Source organism: Thamnophis elegans, chromosome 13, assembly GCF_009769535.1.
Source record: "Thamnophis elegans isolate rThaEle1 chromosome 13, rThaEle1.pri, whole genome shotgun sequence".
Taxonomy (NCBI): Eukaryota; Metazoa; Chordata; class Lepidosauria; order Squamata; family Colubridae; genus Thamnophis; species Thamnophis elegans.
In genome coordinates, this window is record NC_045553.1 from 2181917 (window position 1) to 2202448 (window position 20532).

Below are 20532 nucleotides of genomic sequence, written 5' to 3' on the forward strand. Positions count from 1 at the left end.
TGCATTATTATGGACCACTGGCCATGCCACCTTGAGTAACGGAAGCAATAGATTAATTTTACTTTGCAAAGCAAAGTTGGGAAGGCTTTTATCAGAAAAAAAAAAGTTTTTCTTTTCACCAGCAGAGCATAAACAAATATTACATTACAGGACTAAATTCTTTGTTGTTGTTAATAAACAAACATTTGCTATCTCTCTTGAGGTGACTCTACCAATAAAAGTTGGGACAGATTCTTGAAGACACACACACAAAAAGTAGAATATCAGAGGTAGTCTTTTTTTTTTGTTTAATTTAGTGAAGTAGTTGTAAAATATTGCTAAAATATCACGCGTTTCTTTTTTTTTTTTTTGCTAACAACAAAAATCTGCCCATCCAAGTATCAGAAAGTAATTAAAATGAGATAAAGTGCATGAGTCATTTTTACAACCGAGTGCAACTGGAAAGGCTACCCAGAGAGAACAAATTACCTTTTCAAAATTGCTAAGATTAAGGGTTTGTGGGTAATTGTTCAATCTCAATTCACAGTTTTGTTTTGTTTTTAAAGCACATAGTTGGCTGAGAACTCTTAATATTTATCCAGCTGCAAAAGTCATAGATCAGAACAGGTCAGATTACACAGCTAGATTTGGAAAGGTTTTCCCCCACCCCCACCCCTTTTCTTTGTTTAAACACAACAAAACCCATCAAAATAATTCGGAGAACTGGTGCTTAATGATGAACTAATTAACTCAACAAAATAACTGTAACCCTCAATATTTGCAACGTTTAGCGGAATCTATATCCGAACATAAAATTGGGCAGGAAATGTTTCCTGGCGGAATGGGCCTATTTTAAAACTGATTTTAGGCATAAAAAAAGGAGGAGGAGAAAAACAAAAACCTTTGTTCTAGAGAAATAAATAATTTGCAAACAGAGCCGACTTGCTAGTTGGGATATTCAGGTGCCCCACCCAGGTGATGCGCAACTGTGCATACCAGCAATAAAAATGTAAACTGCAATAAAACTGCCCATTTCCCCTAACCGAGGCTCTCTCTCCACCTTTATTGCCATCCAGGTATGCACTGCAGACCACAGATGCCATCCTCTCCTTCTCTCTGTTGTTATGGCTGGAAATGTTATTGCAATACCATCGGGGATGCTGCTACCGCTACCTCTGAGAGCAATCGGAAATAAACCCCTCCCCAACTGAAACAGCGCTGGTTTTGTTAAGAAAACCTTCATGCATAACGCAGCTTGTGACTATCCCAGGGTGTAGAGTACCACACTTCGACGGAGGACCATTGACCTGGACGACAACGTGTACACATCCAGATGTTCTACATTCCAGATGAGCCAAGCTCCCCCTGTGGAAAGAGCGTTTGATCTGGCGGTCCAGTTCGACTTTCGCGGAAGCGCAAAGCACATCTGTAGGCACCAAGAGTGATCCCAAAGTCAACCGGTTGGCTTCAATGCCAATCCCAAGCACGTTGTTTCCATCCTGGCCCATCGTGGTACTGATGCTTTGTGGAGATCCGTCAAAGATCCTTATTCTTCCATACGGCACATGCCCCTAAAAACCATGCCCACTTATAGGCAAGAGCAAAGTTTGCAAGAGGTATCCGTGGGAAGAAGAAGACACATCCCATTAAGAGAATCGCATCTGGTTTTCTCTCTCTTCTACAGCTATCTCTAATTAGCCACCTCAGATAAGGAAGACCAGGAAGCCCTATGAAAGATAACTCTCCCATCTGGGGTTTGATGAGAACCCTCGTTAACATTCGATTCTGGGATCAGTTGACAGCCGGGCGGTCCAGTTGAGCATCTCTAAGTTCAGCAGATGTGGGGTCCCTTCTTTACCTCTTCTGCCAACCCTGTCTTGGGAGAACCTCTCTGGATGTTAGCCAAGCCGCCATCCACTGGACAGCTGTCCCCCGTGCCTGTTTCACGGCCAAGAATCTGTCTTTGCACCAGCTTGCAATAAAGGCCGCCTTCTTCCATCAGCTGCTTATGTGTCCCTTGCTGTACCACACGGCCCTTGTCGAGAACAATGATGTGGTGTGCCTTTTCCACAGTGCTCAGCCGATGGGCGATGACCAGGACCGTGTGATTCTGCACATGTCCATAAATAGCTTCCTGAATCTGCCAAGAAGAAGAAAGCTGGATTACATCAAGAAAAAGACATCGTAATAATTTGTAATTTAATAAGCTTATATGCCGCCCAATTCCGTAGGACTCCGGGCGGCTTACAAATACGAGATAAAATAAAATAACAAATAGGGGAGAAATGAAAACAGTTTAAAAAACACAACATACGTTCGGCTTAGCTAGGGGCTGGACCTAATTCATAGATCAACAGCCCCAGGCCTGCCGGAACAGCCAGGTTTTGGTGGCTTTTTGGAAGGCCGCAAGAGTGGGAAGGGTCCGGATCTCTGCGGGGAGATCGTTCCACAGAGCCGGAGCAGCTACAGAAAAGGTAGACCCTGAGGGGTCGCCAGCCGGCATTGTCCGGTCGACGGCACTCGGAGGAGGCCTAGCCTATGAGTTCTTATCGGCCGTTGGGAGGTATGTAGCAGGAGGCGGTCTCTCAGATATCCCCATTTTTCCGCCCAATATATCCCATCACCCAAAACACAAGACAGGAAAATAGTCAAATCTATTCACTCACGAGAGCTTCCAATCAATTAAACACCAAAACAAAAGTAACAGGAACAGAGGAGGTTTAAATAAAAGCCCTCAAGCCCTTATTAATAATATAGCTTATGTTCAAAACATGTTCAATCAAGTTAGGAGCTGCGATCCCCCATGCAGCTCAAGTTTAGTTGCGATTAATTTTGATAATTTGATGGCGGTTTGTATAAACACAGCCTGTTTTCAATGTTTGGGGAAAACCCCGAAAATGTGTCCCTTGGGTAAACCTAACCTTTGGCTTAACTTATTTTTATTTTTCTCAAGGATTTAATTGACAACCTTCAATTAAAGTCGGCCATGTGACGTGGCTGGGGGAATTCTGGGAGTTGAAGTCTGCAGGTCTTAAAAGTTGCCATGATTCAAAAATGCTCTCTTGAACGATAGAATCTCTTTTTGTGTGCAAAAGACATCTTAGGGAAGGACAAATTCTGCTGAAGGTTCAGGAAGTTTGAACAGGAAACCCGTGAATTTGCTCACCGCATTTTCACTCTCTGCATCTAAAGCACTCGTAGCTTCGTCCAAAATCAGGATCGGTGGGTTCCTGATTAAAGCTCTAGCAATAGCCACTCTCTGCTTTTGACCGCCGGAAAGTTGGGTTCCCTTCTCACCAGCTTCTGCAGGAGGAAGGAAATAAAGAGGGGGGAAAATAGAATACTCAAATCTGCAGGATTTTTTTTATAAGCCATCCAGTCAGCCAATGTTAATCTGACTTCAACAACAACAAAATTAATATGCTTCTTAAAAGTAAAGGTAAAGGTTCCCCTCGCACATATGTGCTAGTCATTCCCGACTCTAGGGGGCGGTGATCATCTCTATTTCAAAGCCGAAGAGCCAGCGGTGTCTGAAGACGTCTCCGTGATCATGTGGCCGGCATGACTCAATGCCAAAGGCGCACGGAACCCTGTTCCCTTCCCACCAAAGGTGGTTCCTGTTTTTCTACTTGCATTTTTTAATGTGGTTTCGAACTGCTTGGTTGGCAGAAGCTGGGACAAGTCACGGGAGCTCCCTCCGTTATGTGGCACTAGGGATTCGAACCACCAAACTGCCGACCTTTCTGATCGACAAGCTCAGTGTCTTAGCCCCTGAGCCACCGCGTCCCTCGTAATATGCGCCTTAAGGTGGCGCTAAAGGCCCCAATTTCGAAGCTGATTAATTTGCTGCAAGAAGGATTGTGGTGTCAGACCTTACCTGTGTGATAGCCGTCTTGCAACTCCATAATAAAGGTGTGGGCGTTGGCATTTTGGGCAGCTTGAACGACTAATTCGTACGGGCCTGAATCCAAACCGTAAGAGATATTTTTTGCGATGGATCGGGCAAACAGGATTGGCTCTTGGCTCACCAGGGAGATCTAAAAAGACAACGGGGTTCAGCAAGGATGTTCTGACCGAGGCTTCCCGAGAGCATGAAGCAAACTCCTGGTCCCAACAAAAACCCTTTTATTAATTCCCTGTGAATTCTGCTCCTTCACCTCCAGCAAAGTCTTTCGAGGGAGGATTTACAATCACAGACCTCATCTGGCTTGGAGAGCTGCCAGGTGGAGATCTGCAAATCTGGCAAGGAGACTCGGAGAGTCACAAGCCAATGAAGCGAACTAATGGTCTCCTGCAAACTCCACTCCCCTTTCACTCCTCTTTTATTTCCTCTGGGAGGGGCCATTCACCGTCCACCTGTGGCCTTACTCCCAAGTCGACCCATTCTTTAGATCTTCCCTTTGTCTGGCCACTCTGCGCATGCACACACTGGGAACAGGTTCTCGCTGTTCTTCTGCCTCACTGATCTCTGACTCCGAAGGCAGCTGATAACTGTCGGATGGCCCTGGCCCCCTGTCTGCCTCCGACACAGAGCCCTCATCCGAGCCTTCCCCAGACTCCAGGACTGGCCCAGGTTCCTCCCCAACTCTCCTCACTGTCCGAATTGGCTGCCATCTCTGTGGCTGCTGGCGGGCCACAAGAGGGGATGAAGAACTAGTGAAGAAATTGAACTGATTACCATCACTCACAGACGTCTATTGTCAAAACAAATGAATGATGGAAATTACATGATGTAATGGGTCTTGGTGAATCATGCAGCAGCATACATCCACCCTTATGACTCTTCTGAAACTATCTTCTCTTGTATCTACAGGTAGTTCTCGACTTACGATTGCAACGGAGCCCAACTTCTGCTGCTAAACAAGACATTTGTCAAGTGAATTTTGCTCCATTTTGCAACCAGTTAAGGGATTTGCTGCAGTTGTTAGTTGAGTAACATGGCTGTTAAGTGAAATCTTGCTTCCCCGTTGATTTTGCTCGCCAGAGAGTCACCAAAGAAGGTCACATGACCCCAGGAGAGTGCAATGGTCATAAATATAAGCCAGTTGCCAAGCAGCTGGATTTTAATCACGCGACGTAAGGATGTCGCAATGGTTGCGTGAAAAGCGGTCGTAAGTCACTTTTTCCCGTGCCGTTGTAACTTCGAAGAGCCACGAAACAAACTGTTGTAAGTCGAGGACTACCGGTATTTCCCTGAATATGATGATGAACCATCACTCAAGGAACCAATTCTCTCTGTTTTGGGAATCCAAGATCAGTCCTCTAACGCAATTAAACGCTTCTTTTACACAGGCAGAGGGGCAGTTAGTACCTGCTGCCTTAAAACTTTTTGTGGCCAAAACATTGGCGCAAATTCTATAGGGGGCACAAACAGGAATCCTTGCAAAGAAAGACTTGCTAGAAACCACACAAACCAAATTCCTGCCAGCCACCTTAGCCGCACCCAAAGGAACTCCAAATGCCCAGTTAAGAGTTGAGACAGGCATGCCTCAAATTCAGGTAAGAGCCTGGAAGATGATGATCATTCCTTGGCTTAAAATGGTTCACCGACAAATGCGCGCTCGACAAAAGCGCACCGAGAAAACCGCAGCGAGAAAACAGCGAGGATGAAATCGTGCCCAGAGAAGCGCGCCAATAAATGCGCGCCGACGAAAGTGCACCATCAAGAAACAACGCAAAAACAACTTAATACCCTAACCCTAACCCTTACCTTAACCCTAATCGCGCTTTCAACGGCGCGCATTTATCGGCACGCTTCTGTGGGCGCGATTTCATCCTCGCTGTTTTCTCGCTGCGGTTTTGTCGGCGCGCTTTTGACGTGCGCGCATTTGACGGGTCACGGCTTAAAATGCATTTCTTTCCAGAGGGACTGTCCCCACTAGTGTTGACTGACCATTTCCCCTCCCTCTGGAAACAGGCAATTGATCACAAGCTGGACTCTCATGGGATCTCACCGGTATTCTTAATATCCCTAGGCTTTGTCCAAGCAAAGCAAGAAGTTATCAATAGAATGAAGGACATGGAGTTCCAAGAAGAACTAAATAGGTTGCCTCTCCACAGAAGGGACAGAATCAAACAGGGAGTGTGAGAATCGGCAAGATATCTAAATGACCTGATCTTCCCAAAACAAAGAATAGCTTTCTTCAGAGCCAGATTTAACATTCCTCCTTCCGCACTCCTCCAGGGCAGGTATAAAAGAATACCAACAGCGGAATGGGTTTGTATACTGTGGTAAAGGAGAAGTTGAAGATCAGCTCTCCAAACGTTGCACAATTTGCAGTCAAAAGAAAGCGAGGATTGATTTCATTTAACCAATGGAACTTGGCAGCTGTGAGCTCCAAGGAGAAATGGGACAGTTGGAAACCTAAACCATCCATGGAGATTTCATCACAAGTACTTGCAAATCTATCTCCAGAACTTGGAGAGCTAGAATGTTCTTTTTTCTTGGAAAATGAATCTTGTCATACTCAGCCAAATCTAGAGACCCAACCATTGGCGATTCATACCACCGAGTGAAGATACTTGTGTTGATACATATCGATAGGTTGCCCGTCCAGAAGAACCTGGCCCTCTTGAAGAGGGTAGAGGTTCTCTATGATGTTGACGCAGGAACTCTTCCCGCTGCCTGAAGGACCCACCAATGCTGTCACCTTCCCAGGATGGAGAGTGAAGGAGACATCCTACAAGACAAGCAGATCGTCATCATCTCTCATCATCCATGACTTGCTATATTTTGGGGGTTACCTGTCCAAGGCAGGGGTGCGCCAAGAGCTGGAAGCCACTTGAAAAGACATTCCTTGGTTCCCACCAAAACTCCAAAGAACCAATATGAAGAAAGTGTAGTTTTAGAACCATGGCAGAAAGTTTAGCACTTGTTCTTTTCATCATTCTTCCGGAATTTTGTATGCTTGAAAAAAAAGCTGGAATTTTGGACTAATGAAAATCTCCATCTAACACGATAGACCTGTTTTTACGTACCGTATTTTCACGCATATAACCCGCGGGCAATGTGCGTTTTACCTACCCCGCATGCCCCCCCCGGGGTATAAAAGTGGGCGGGGTATACGGAAAATATTTTACACGACAGCGACTAACAGATTAACTAAAGGGAGACGGGGGCTGTTTCACTCGCGCAGAGAACTTCCACTCCGTTCCGGAGCTTCTGCCGCCCGTGGCGGCGCAGCACAGGGGCTGGCTGTGACGCGAGGAGGTGAAATGAACTCCGCAAAGGGGGAGAAGGAGGAGAGGAGGGCTGTCTCCTCCCCCCAGCGCCTCCCGATTCCCACCGGTACCAATCCATTCCATGATTACTCACCAGTGAGTAAGCGCAGCTTACGTCGATTGGTTATAATGGGGAGGTCCGATGGCTTAATCGTCGCGGGTTATATAAGAAGGCGGGGTATATAAAAACTTTTTTACATAAATCTTGAAAACCTGCGGGTTATTTGCGTGGGCGGGATATATGCGTGAAAATACGGTACTTCAATTAAACTATAGCTTAAGGGTAGTTAATTAAACATAGCACAGCCCCAGAGTGCTTTGTACACATAACACACTCAGACCCAACGAAAATGTAGAAAGCATGTTGTGCGAATCTAGCCAAAAGCTACTCAAACGATAGCTAATAACACTGGAAATTTGCGTGTGATCCTCAGGAGGACCAAAGAGGTGGCAAGAATTGTAACCTGCATACGTTAACATACAAATTACAGGATTCTGCACCTAATAACGGCAGCAAGACTGTTGGTGGCGCAATACTGGAAGAAGGAAGACCTGCCTACAATCCAAGAATGGACATTGAAAGTGACAAACTTAGCCGAGATGGCTAAAATATCGGCATATCTTAAAGATCACTCAAATGAGAGATATAAACGAGACTGGAAAAAATGGATCGACTATATACAAAATAAATATGGGACCAAGAAACTCCAGTTAGCCTATGCTTAAGATCAGAAATGATTTAAATTGTTTAAAGTTAGCTCAGCAAGAAGAAGCTAAGATCAATGTAGAGATGTCATTAATTTCTTTATTCCTTTTTTTCTCAATAGATTTTAGACTGTGTTTGTTAAAAATCCATACCGTTTACGGGTTCTGGGAAGTCAGGGGGGGGAGGAGGAGGGGGGTTGGGGAGGGGGGAGGGAGGGAGGGTTATACATTAGGTTAAACAAGAATTTGGTGGTAAACTAGAACTATTTTGACACACAAAAAATTGTACTTCGATGTCTTACTGATTGAGGAATGATGAAATGTTTGTTTTAAAAGAAATAAAACTTTTGAACAAAAAAAAAAAAAAGTAACATACAAGGTATTTTGTTACCCTGTCTTCCTGCTGCTAAAACCCACAAGGCAGAATGAGAAGGCTTGAGCGCGGACCAAAAATTTACAGGTAGGAGACACTTACCTGTAAGACTTGGGATGAAGGGCGTGTGCGGTAAGCAAAAGTGACATTCTTGAATTCCAATTTCCCTTCCAGTTGGCTAGGAGCCAACGTCCCATCGTTCAACATCGTGGGCTGGCGGTCTATGAACTCAAATACCTTTTCAGCAGCTCCCACACCCTGCATGAGGCCACTGTAAACTGAACCAATGGACTAAGAGAGAGAAAGAAAGAAAATTACAAGAAGGTGTTGTCATTTGACGAGAAATCTTACTGTGCAACGGGGGTTATAAGAAGAGCTAACTGTTCTGCATTTGGGGAAAAAAATATGTCGGAGAAAATATAGCTTTGGATAAGTTTTATATTTCTACAAGAGTTCTAAATCGTGACCCGACAAATGCGCGAACGACAAAAGCGAGCCGACAAAACTGCGGCGCTAAAAACGCGATCTCAAAAACGCGCCGACAACAGCGCGCCGACAACAGCGCGCCGACAACAGCGCGCCGACAGAAGCGCGATTTAAGTTAAGGTAAGGTTTAGGGTTAGGTTTAGGGTTAAGTTTAGGGTTAGGTTTAGGGTTAGGTTTATGGTTAGGTTTAGGGTTACGGTTACAGCGCACTTCTGTCGGCGCGCTGTTGTTGGCGCGCTTCAGCGCTCATTCGTCGGCGCGGTTTTGTCGGCGCGGTTTAGTCAGGCGCGCTTTTGTCGTTCGCGCATTTGTGGTGGAACCATTCTAAATTGTAAATTGCTGGATCTGCAGCTGAGAATCTGCAACAGATTCCACAAAATGAGGGGGAAACCCATAATTAAAATGCCACCAGATACCTCTGATTTTAGCCGGAGAGTTATGAAGTATTTTAGGGACAGATTTAGTTGAAAAATTCTGTAAAAATATTTCAGTCTTCATATTGACAAAAGCCCAGCTGATACATATGAGAAAATATTCAAAGAAGCCGAGCTGAGTTCAGAGACGCGGATTCCTTTCAGACAAGAATGGAGAGATGGTTTAAAAAAAGCGTCACTTACCTCCATGCAGTCTCCCAAGACGAATTCATAAATGATGAAGGATATCAAGTTGCCGCTTGTCATTTGTTCAGTGATCACCAGGTGGCCTCCATAATATAAGATGCTCACTTGAACGATGAGCAGGGTGAGCTGGAATCAAGGACAAACACCTGAACTTTTGGAGCTGAACTCCAACTTAAGTCATTAAGGGCACCAAATTGGACAAGGCCCGGTCTACTTCTTCAGACACACAAAACACTTTCCTATCAGCAGCACTGATGATGTTAGCTAGATTGGTCACGAAACGCCTGCAAGCTCAGAGAGCACCAAGGACCCCACAGTTCAACCCTGAGCTACCAATGTTTGTTTATTGATTTATTTATTATCAAAATTTATATAGCAATAGCAATAGCAGTTAGACTTATATACCGCTTCATAGGGCTTTCAGCCCTCTCTAAGCGGTTTACAGAGTCAGCATATTGCCCCCAACAACAATCCGGGTCCTCATTTTACCTACCTCGGAAGGATGGAAGGCTGAGTCAACCCTGAGCCGGTGAGATTTGAACAGCCGAACTGCAGAACTGCAGTCAGCTGAAGTAGCCTGCAGTGCTGCATTTAACCACTGCGCCACCTCGGCTCTTATATGCCACCCAATCCCGAAGGACTCCAGGATGTTCTCTTCTATCGGCGCTTTCCTAAGCTAGCAATGTACACATGAGACTTCAGGCAGCTGCTGATGTGAACTCAACTCCGAAGAAATACTTGGCGCAACAAATGTGCTCTTATTTACTCTTCGCCTAAGAGAAACACCTGGCTCTTTCGGTATACAACTGGGAATCCCTTTAACTTCCTAACCGTGTGTCCAGAGCATAATTGGAGAAAGGACGGAAAGGATAAAAAGGAAAACGAAAAACCCCATACCTTCCACCTCTGCTTTAAGCTAAGATGGAATAGAGCTCTTAGTGATGTCAGTTGAAAAGAAAGTCAGAGGAAGAGAGAAGGAAGAAGCGTTTCAACCTACTCCATTGGACCACACGTAGTAAGTGTAAGCCATAGCCTCCTTTTTGTTGAGTTGGTAGACTTGTTGCAATTTCTCCGAGTAGACGTCTGCCTCGGTCTCCTCGTTGGCAAAGCTGCGAACTGTCCTCATAGCAGAGATGGTCTCTTCGGCAGTGTTGTTCGCCTTGGCCAAAGCATTCTGGACTTCCTTAGAGAGCTTCTACTTGGTAAAAAGAAAGAAAAGGCTCTACTTCCACAGTTCTCCAAGCCGCCCTCAAAATTTGGGAGCTCACATGGGAGTTCCAGATGCCAAATACAAATACATCTATGTGCATATATAGCAATAGCAATTCGACTTATATACCGCTTCATAGGGCTTTCAGCCCTCTCTAAGCGGTTTACAGAGTCAGCATATCGCCCCCACAGTCTGGGTCCTCATTTTACCCACCTCGGAAGGATGGAAGGCTGAGTCAACCTTGAGCCGGTGAGATTTGAACTGCCAAACTGCAGTTAGCAGTCAGCTGAAGTGGCCTGCAGTACTGCACTCTAACCACTGCGCCACCTCGGCTCTTTTTATATATGTGTAATCAGTATCCGGGTCAGTGGTGGGATCCTCCTGGTTTAACAACCGCTTCGGTAATCGCACAATTTGCGCCCAGGTGCGCGATTTGAAGAAATCTTCACTTCTGGGTTTCTTCGGAGGAGTAACACAGCTGATTCACGCAACTCAACCTGCTCTGCGTTGCAAAGCAGCTGAGAAGATATAAGGTAGGAAAATAGTGCGGGCAGGTGCGCCCATTTGATCACCGGGGCAAACCGGTTCGCTCCCAGCTGATCGTTTGAGCTACTGGTTTGCCTGAACCGGTAGAATCCCACGCCTGATCCAGGTCCAGATGTGGCTTTGAGAAGAAAAAATGTGGTGGAAGATTGTCTGGATTCCCAGAAGGGAGGGGCTGCATTCCAGAGGACTAAGAGACAGCAAAGTTTAGAGTTTCCTTCAGAGGAAGAGAATTAAGAGGGCTCCTCCCTAGAAGTTCTCAGTGTATATCTTTAGCGATGTAAGTAGTTGCTTTAGTTTGGCAAGATTCAGTCTGCAGGTGAGGAACGTCAAAGGAACTTGTTTACAAGTAACTGAGCATCTTTCACAGTTTTGGGAGCCTGATGAAAACTCAACATTAGCCTACAAATGTTTGAACAATATACGTGACCATTCAGGTATGCCCGTTGACCATAACTAGCAACAGAAGGTTTAAGAGGTCTTCCCCCAAATACTGCAAAGGGTTAAAGGAATAGCCGATCCTTCTGAGAACCTCACAAAACCAACCTTATAATACTTCCCGTAAACGTCTGACATCAGCATGATTATAGGGAAGCCCATGAAGGTCACCAAGGACAGCTGCCACGAGAGACTAAACATGAAAATAATGACTCCGGTGGCTTTGACCAGGTTGCGCAGGAAGATGTTGATGTTTTGGGAGACGAGATCGCTCACAATGGTCGTGTCCGATGTCAGTCGGGAAATGATGTCGCCTGCAAGAGAGGAAGGAAGACAAAACATAACAAGAGAACACAATCTATAGAAAACAGCACTGAAGAAGGACTCTGATTTTTCCAGCGAAGCCCATATTCTCAAGTTTCAGAAACTTTTAAGATCTGGGGATTCTGGGAGTTGAAGTCCACATGTCGTAAAGTTGCCGAAGTTGAGAAACACTGGGGTGTCAAACTCAATTTCATTGAGGGCCGCCCCAGGATTGTGTTTGATCTCGGGAGGTGAGGCATGAACAGAGGGGCGCGGCCAGCTTGATGTCACTCATGTTGGGGGCGCCTATGGTGGCCCGAGTGCTTTGCCAGCAAAAAAGAGCTCCATTTTCGGCTGTGATGGCCTCCTACAACCGTACATGGCACTCCCCAGCTACGTTTTTGCCGGTGGGCCGGATCCGGCCCGTCTGCCTTGCGTTTGACACCCCCCCCCCCCGGTCTACACTAAAAGCATTCAACCCGCCAGCCTACAGTTCTCCTGAACTACAATTTCCAGGCAGCCTGATCAGTGATTCTGCAGTTGATCGATATTTGCAGGGCGATGGGATCCCCATTCCTGACGGTGAGGAACTCACCGGTGAGATTTTCGTCAAAGAAACTCATTTCCTGCACCACTAACGACCGGAACAGCCTGTTACGGAGCCGGATATTCAGTCTGGCGAAGACCAGGGTGAAGAGGCCGCCTCGGATACCTGCGGTAAATGAGCTGATTGCAGATAAGAGATGTTATAGGATCGACAGAGACCAAAAAAGCAACACCCTTAAGCCCAAGATTCCCTGTACGCTATCAAGAAAGAAATGCTTCGGAGAGACACCTGTAGGATTCAACTCAGATCTTGCTCCCAACATTACATTCAAATGTAATTTTAAAACCAAGAGAGAATATTCTGCAAAATCAGCATCTTTAATGGACAGGAATAAAACCTGGACCTTTCACACGGAACTCCGCCTGCAGGCTTCTGTAAAGGAGATCTTCCAATATCTAAGGGACTTCCCCAAAGAAGAGGGAGTCAAGCTATTCTCCAAAGCACCTTCAGGCAGGACAAGAAGCAATGGGTGGAAACTAATCAAGGAGAGAAGCAACTTAGAACTAAGGAGAAATTTCTTGACAGTGAAAACAATTAATCAGTGGAACGACTTGCCTCCAGTTGTTGTGAATGCTCCAACACTGGAGGTTTTTAAGAGGAGATTGGACAACCATTTGTCTGAAGTGGTGTGGGGCTTTCTACCTGAGCAGGGGGTTGGACTAGAAGACCTCCAAGGTCCCTTCCAATTCTGTTATTCTGTACTCTGGGATATTTCAATTTGAGGAATTTATTAACTTCCCCATACCTTTCCATCCCTGCAAGATTTCCCCCACACAGTTCCAAATAATACATCCATATCAAGCAAAACTCCCAGGATTATTCCATACAATTTACTTTTGTTATTTCCACGATTCTAGAACCTGCAAATTCTTGGAAATCTGGGCCCTACCTAAGAGACAATCTAAATCACAGCCCAGAACCATTGCAAGACACTTCACACAACCACCACACTCTCCAATCTTCAGGTTTTAAGGTAGTAAACATACCAACACTCTAAGAAAGCTACCTTCCAATGGCTAGAAGGGCCATGATCACCACTGCCTTGGAAAACTGGTCCATGGACTTCTGGATGACTATCCCATCAATGGCTTGGCCAGTGTAGTATGGCAGGAACGTTTCCCCTGTTGAGAAGCAAAACATTAGAATAAAAGTGAAAAGCCAATCAGGACATAAGCAAAAAATTTCAGGGTCACCTTCAGAGCAATTTCTTTCCCAAGTCTCAAAAGATTGGAAAAAGTTGGGAATTAGTTGATAGTGCTAAGCAGGGATGGACATACAGCGACCTCCCAGATGTTTCAGATCACAAGAGAAGTGACCACCCATCTTCTCAGTGATGTCACATGGAGTTTAAGAATGTTCTCCATCCTTGGATAAACCCACTACAATGGTTCTTAGCCAGTGGTGGGATTCAAATTTCTTTACTACCAGCTCTGTGGGTGTGGCTTGGTAGGTGTGGCTTGGCTTGTGGGGCATGGCAGGGGAAGGATACTGCAAAACCTCCATTCCCTCCCCACTCCAGGGGAAGGATATTGCAAAATCCCTATTCCCTCCCCACTCCAGAGGAAGAATACTGCAAAATCCCCATTCCCGCCCCACTTCAGGGGAAGGTTACTGCAAAATCCCTATTCCCTCCCCACTCCAGGGGAAGGATCAGAGGTGGGTTCCTACCAGTTCGCACCTATTCGGTAGAACCGGTTCGTCAAATCTACCGAACCGGTTAGAAGAGATTCCACCAGTGGACCCGGAAAGCAGGCCACACCTACAGAAGAGGTTCCAAAAATTTTTGAAACCCACCACTGGTCCTTGGATATGATTATTCTACACTATCATGCTCCTATTTATAAAACTCAGTGCCTCTGTGAAAGGTAAGGATGACTACTGCATTTGTGGTGCAATCAGAACATTGCATGTGTTGAAGTTGTTTTAATGCAAACCAAAGATGCCTTTTAAAAAACAAGTTTACATCATATTCTTATGCATGCCAGTGCTGTGTGTGAGGTAATTTAAGGTGTTTCTTACAAGTGTCGTCGGTATCTTCATATCCGCTCACATGGGTGGCAAGCCACTCCCACAAAGGAGGCCACACCACAGAGTAGGTTCGAACAATTTTTGAAACCCACCACTGGGAAGGATATTGCAAAATCCCCATTCCCTCCCCACTTCAGGGGAAGGTTACTGCAAAATCCCTATTCCCTCCACACTCCAGGGGAAGGATACTGCAAAATCCCCATTCCTTCCCCACTTCAGGGGAAGGATACTGCAAAATCCCCATTCCTTCCCCACTTCAGGGGAAGGATATTGCAAAATCCCCATTCCCTCCCCACTCCAGGGGAAGGATACTGCAAAATCCCCATTCCTTCCCCACTCCAGGGGAAGGATACTGCAAAATCCCCATTCCTTCCCCACTTCAGGGGAAGGATATTGCAAAATCCCCATTCTCTTCCCACTCCAGGGGAAGGTTACTGCAAAATCCCCATTCCTTCCCCACTCCAGGGGAAGGATACTGCAAAATCCCCATTCCTTCCCCACTTCAGGGGAAGGATACTGCAAAATCCCCATTCCTTCCCCACTTCAGGGGAAGGATATTGCAAAATCTCCATTCTCTTCCCACTCCAGGGGAAGGATACTGCAAAATCCCCATTCCTTCCCCACTCCAGGGGAAGGATACTGCAAAATCCCCATTCCTTCCCCACTTCAGGGGAAGGATATTGCAAAATCCCCATTCCCTCCCCACTCCAGGGGAAGGATACTGCAAAATCCCCATTCCTTCCCCACTTCAGGGGAAGGATATTGCAAAATCTCCATTCTCTTCCCACTCCAGGGGAAGGATACTGCAAAATCCCCATTCCCTCTCCACTCCAGGGGAAGGATACTGCAAAACCTCCATCCCCCCCAACTCCAGGGGAAGGATACTGCAAAATCTCCATTCCTTCCCCACTTCAGGGGAAGGATACTGCAAAATCCCCCCTCCCCACTACAGGGGAAGGTTACTGCAAAATCTCCATTCCCTCCACACTTCAGGGGAAGGTTATTGAAAAATCCCCATTCCTTCCCCACTTCAGGGGAAGGATACTGCAAAATCCCCATTCCCTCCCCACTACAGGGGAAAGTTACTGCAAAATCTCCATTCCCTCCACACTTCAGGGGAAGGTTATTGAAAAATCCCCATTCCTTCCCCACTTCAGGGGAAGGTTATTGCAAAATCCCCATTCACTCCCCACTACAGGGGAAGGTTACTGCAAAATCCCCATTCCCTCCTGATCAGCTGGGACTCGGGAGGCAGAGAATAGATGGGGACGGGGCCAGCCAGAGGTGGTATTTGCCAATTCTCCGAACTACTCAAAATTTCCGCTACCAGTTCACCAGAAATGGTCAGAACTTGCTGAACTGGTTCTAGCTAACATTAACCTACAATTTGATATAGACATTTCCCACAAAACCACCAAACGTTTGGTGAATGTTATTTTAACCAACATCTACACTACCAGTTTTACTGCCGCAAACTTTCAGGCATAACACAATGACAATAAGGAGCGTTCCATTCCATGTCATTCTATTTTTATCCCCAAATCACTCACCTAAAGCAGCTAGCAAGAGGAAGAAAAAGGCCACCACAAGGAAATGGACATCTGGCCTGGTGTAGGACAGGAGTTTACAAATGGTGGCAGCTGAGGCCTCCTCTTTCTTTCCCCGAACCCCACGAGAACTGGGGTCTCCAATGTCTTCTGCTTCGGCCCTGGATTCCGAATTGATCCCCAAAGTATCCCTGGCAGGGGTCACAGTGGAGAGCAGTTGCCAGAAGGAGAAAGTGGCCACCAGTGAGATGTAAGTCCAGGCGAATAAACCCCAAAACCAAGGATCCTTGATGGTCTTCCTCACTTCAGAATAAAGAAGCAACTTGACCAGGGCGTAAATCCCAATCGCCAAACAGACCACGATGATAAAGATCCGGGATCCTTTCAACCGCTTGGGACCGTAACTGGTGTTTTTGGCCACCCCGATGGAAGCCCCCAAGAGCAGGCAGCTGCGATACAAGCAAGACCCCCAAATATCCAGCATGGAGTCAAAGATGTTGAAGTGCTTGAGATCCTGAAGGATAGTCCTGTTGTGGCGGTTGTATTCATACAACAGGGTGGTCAACGTCACATCCATCCCTATGAAGACGAGGGTGCTGGCCACCGCTGCCCAGGCACGCATCTTAAAACAGGTTCCAGAATGAGGTAGAGCGGTAGGAATTGTAAAAACAGAATCGGAAGGAGAAACTCGAAGTTCCTAGACCAGGGTTAACGCCAACATCACGGCTCAGTTTCTCCTGCAAGAGAGGAAAGAACAGGACAGGCTACTCACCCACGACTTCTTAATGTCAGGTTTCCGAAAGATGCCCTAATTAAGTCATGAGCCTTGAGCCAAGTTTCAAAAGAAAACCAGTCATTTATTAGGAACACCATTTTGGTAATGCCTCGTTGCAGTCAGATCTAACCTCATTTGAATTATGGCTGAGCCTTTACCCCTGTTCCTCCCGCCAGTCTGTGTCATAAATCACATTCTCCAACAAGGTGCACACTTCAGAATCCTGCTGTAGTAATCCGAGACCCGACTCTAGCCGAAGTTATGCGTGGAATGCACTCCCCCCCTTTCCTCATCATGGCAATTTGATAACAGGCATGCCAATGCTTTATGAGTTGATACTTAACCATGATTGACCCAAGTTATAGTAGCTGGGCATGCTTTGCACAACCAAGGAAGGAGGAAGAGGTGGCTGGGCACCAAATTATGGCTGGTTTCAACTACATCTCATAAACACCACGTTCGCCGTGTTAAGAGTGCTTTGTAACTTGGTACGAGCAATCCTCCACTTACGACCATTCACAGGTACAACACACCTCCCCAGAGCTACTTACAAATCACCCACTCATTGGGTACAATGGGTTTGCTTAATGACTGCCATCTTTGCTTAATGGCCACTGTAAAAAGGTATAAAATCGATCACCTGATGACACAACCATAATTCTGGGCTCAATTCTGGTGGTAAGTTGAGGACTACCAGTATAAACTTCCAAATACTTTTGATGGTCCCTCTATAGGTTCCCCTCGAACATATGTGCTGGTCGTTCCCGACTCTAGGGGGTGGTGCAAAAAGCCGAAGAGCCAGCGCTGTCCAAAGATGTCTCCGTGGTCATGTGGCCGGCATGACTCAACGCTGAAGGCTCATGGAACGCTGTTCCCTTCCCACCAAAGGTGGTTCCTATTTGTCTACTTGCATTTTTTACGTGCTTTCGAACTGCTAGGTTGGCAGAAGCTGGGACAAGCCACGGGAGCTCGCTCCGTTATGCGGCGCTGGGGATTCGAACCGCCGAACTGCCGACCTTCCTGATCGACAAGCTCTGGGTGTTAGCCACTGAGCCCCCACGTCCCTTATACTCATCTGATATTCCTACCACTTCTTTTAAATTCTCCCTTTTTATATATCTTTTGTACCTTCTAGCTTTTAAGCATCATTTTTAGATGTTTATTTTAATTCTCATTCTCTCTCTCTCTTTTATTCTTCTTTTTCCTGGCTGCACCCCTCTCTCTTATGTTGGTCTATGGCTGTAAGCAGGATTTTATTCAATATCCATATTTTCCAGAATAAACTATATAATAAACCACCTTTGCAAATCGGGCTACCTGGCTGTGTAAAATAAGAAGTGGAACAAACGACTGAATTAGCCTTACGACAAGCTGATGGTTTAGAACAATGAATATTCCTCAATTGTTCGTTGCTTTCAATTTTGAACAAGCATCCGGGGGGGCAAATTTTGCCAGTCAGCATCCCTTTAGATAAATAAAGAGGAGAATTTAAAAGTAGACCAGCAATCCAATGGATATGAATTATCTTCCTAAGAAGGAAGGAAAAGAGGGGAGGAAGGAAGTAGGGAATGGAGGGACGAAGGAAAGGAAAGAAGTGGAGGGTGGAAGAGAGAGAAAGAGAGAAGGAGAGATAGTAGGAGTGGAAGAAGAAATGTGGAGGAGAGGTAGGGGAAGAAGAAAGAAGTAAGGAGAGGTGGGTGGAAGGGAGAGAAAGAGAAGGAGAGGAGGGAGGAAGAGAGAAAAAGAGAAGGAGAGAGGGTAGGAGGGCAGAAGTAGGGGAGAAGTAAGGGAAGGAAGAAGGGGAAGGAGAGGAGGAAGGAAGGAAGTAGAGAAGGAAGGGAGGGAGAAAAGAAAGAGAAAATAAGGTGAGATGTGGAGGAGAGGTAGGGGAAGAAGAAAGAGGTAGTGAGAGGTGGGTGGGAGGGAGAGAAAGAGAAGGAGAGGAGGGAGGAAGAGAGAAAAGAGAGGATAGGAAGGAGAAGACAGAGGGTAGAAGTAGGGGAGAAGTAAGGGAAGGAAAAAGGGGAAGGAGAAGAGGAAGGAAGGAAGTAGAGAAGGAAGGGAGGGAGAAAAGAAAAGAAAGAGAAAATAAGGTGGTGTCATAGCAGGTGTGAAGGATGGTAAACAATACATTCCAAATTATACCTTATAACCTTTTAAATGGAATAATAATAATATAAGAATGGCAAAGAAAAAGAATAACTATGTGAATGTATACCTATAAATGTATGTAAGAGAATGAATGACAGTAAAAATAGAAAGCACAATATAGGTAAATAATACTTGATCATAAGTAGCTAAGTATGTATATAAAAATGGATAACGAATAAGGAGATTATGAACGCAAGATAGAAATGTATAGAAGGGAAAACACCAACTGCAAAGAAACCGATTCGGAACTGCTGTATGATATACGATGGAACTTATTGTTCCTATGTTGTTTTTAAGCTATGTGGTTATTTTTTGTTAATGTGTTGATGTGTTCTGTTGATGTGCTTATGTCTATAAAATAAATTAAAAAATGAATTCTCTTCCTAACTTCGCAACACCAAAGAAAAATCAAAAGCAAACCCACAAAAATCGAGGCAGAAGGGCACAACCTCATAAAAAAATATCTAAAATCCAGGCCTAGATGCAATATATTCATTTTTTAAAAAGACCATTTAGTTTTCCATCTTTTTTTCACAGGTACATCCACACTCTGCCTTCAGTGGTACCATTTCTAGGGCAAAAAGAGGAAGGAGGAAAATAAAGGAGAAAATTGGTTTTTGGAAAAAAAAAATCAACCAGCTTTCTGGAATAAAGGACAGCCCTTAATAATAAAGGGATGGATGGTCCAGGAACCAGAGGATTGCTAGGCCGCTGGGCTGTTGCCATGGAAACAGGGAAAGTTCCTATCTGTCTGTTCCCCCCCCCCCCCCCGCTTTTCATCCAAACCTTAAACCAAATTTCTAAAATGGACAACCGTATATTCCTAATTATTTAATCTGAAGCTTTCAGGAAAAGTACCGAACTTGGGAGGCTCAAAACTCTCACAAAAGGCCATGGCTAAGGATGATGGGCCTTAAAGTCCATCCCTTCTGGAAGGGGCAGGAAGCAAGCAGGAAGAATTGGAGAGGAAAGAAAAGATGGGGGGGGGAAATCCTGATTTGGTTTTGATCTTTCTGGCTAAGCACAAGCTTTTGAAATGCGAGAGAGAGCGAGGATGCTGCTTTAACCGATGCTATAAATAAATGGATTTAAAAGCATCCGGGTTTGATAAGGGATTTTTTCAACCTCCCTGTCCGATCTGCCCTCCTTTCCACATCAAAATCTAATCCGAATAGGGAAAAATTAGCTAGCAGGGTGAAGTTTGATAAGGATGCCCTGTAAAGCAAGCTATTTTTCTTTTCTTTAAAAAAAAAAAAATGCAAATTCACCACTGCGCTACAAGATGTTGATTATTTAAAACTGCGATGCCTTATAAATGTTATTTAATTCAGATAACGGAGTGAAAAACTCCCCGATCCGGGAAAACCTTTGGCGATGCTCAGATTTTTTATTCTTCTACCAAACAAACCAGAATAAGACATTCCAAATTGAAATTAAAAGATACTTTAGACTGGAGATATATCTATATATCTATATCTATATCTATCTATATCTATATCATCTATATCTATATCTATATATCTATATCATCTATATCTATCTATAT

The 20532-nt window shown here is 45.2% G+C and overlaps 1 protein-coding gene across 4 annotated transcripts; it reads right to left on the reverse strand.

The window, feature by feature from the left end:
* Window positions 1–487: 487 nt before the first annotated feature.
* Window positions 488–16682, reverse strand: ABCB9 (ATP binding cassette subfamily B member 9). 4 transcript variants are annotated; one of them, XM_032229584.1, is made up of 11 exons: window positions 16064–16682; window positions 13492–13606; window positions 12474–12604; window positions 11684–11889; window positions 10382–10579; window positions 9382–9510; window positions 8381–8569; window positions 6486–6659; window positions 3857–4016; window positions 3149–3282; window positions 488–2137 (listed from the first exon to the last, which is right to left on the reverse strand). In XM_032229584.1, the coding sequence occupies exons 1-11, from the start codon at window positions 16680–16682 to the stop codon at window positions 1811–1813; spliced, it is 2382 nt and encodes a 793-aa protein (XP_032085475.1). In that variant the 3' UTR covers window positions 488–1810. The 4 variants fall into 4 exon arrangements, with proteins under 4 accessions (XP_032085475.1, XP_032085476.1, XP_032085477.1 ...); XM_032229585.1 differs by having other exon boundaries at window positions 488–2119; window positions 3146–3282; XM_032229586.1 differs by lacking the exon at window positions 9382–9510 and having other exon boundaries at window positions 488–2119; window positions 3146–3282.
* Between the last annotated feature and the right edge of the window lie 3850 nt (window positions 16683–20532).

Excerpts from the sequence above, each read along its gene's own strand:
- ABCB9 (XM_032229584.1), bottom strand. The coding sequence starts at position 16,682 with ATGCGTGCCTGGGCAGCGGTGGCCAGCACCCTCGTCTTCATAGGGATG. Across the intron at positions 6,660-8,380 it reads CTTCATCCCAAGTCTTACAG|GATGTCTCCTTCACTCTCCA; the intron begins GTAAGTGTCTCC and ends CTTGTCTTGTAG. Across the intron at positions 4,017-6,485 it reads ACAAGTATCTTCACTCGGTG|ATCTCCCTGGTGAGCCAAGA; the intron begins GTATGAATCGCC and ends TTGTCTTTTTAG.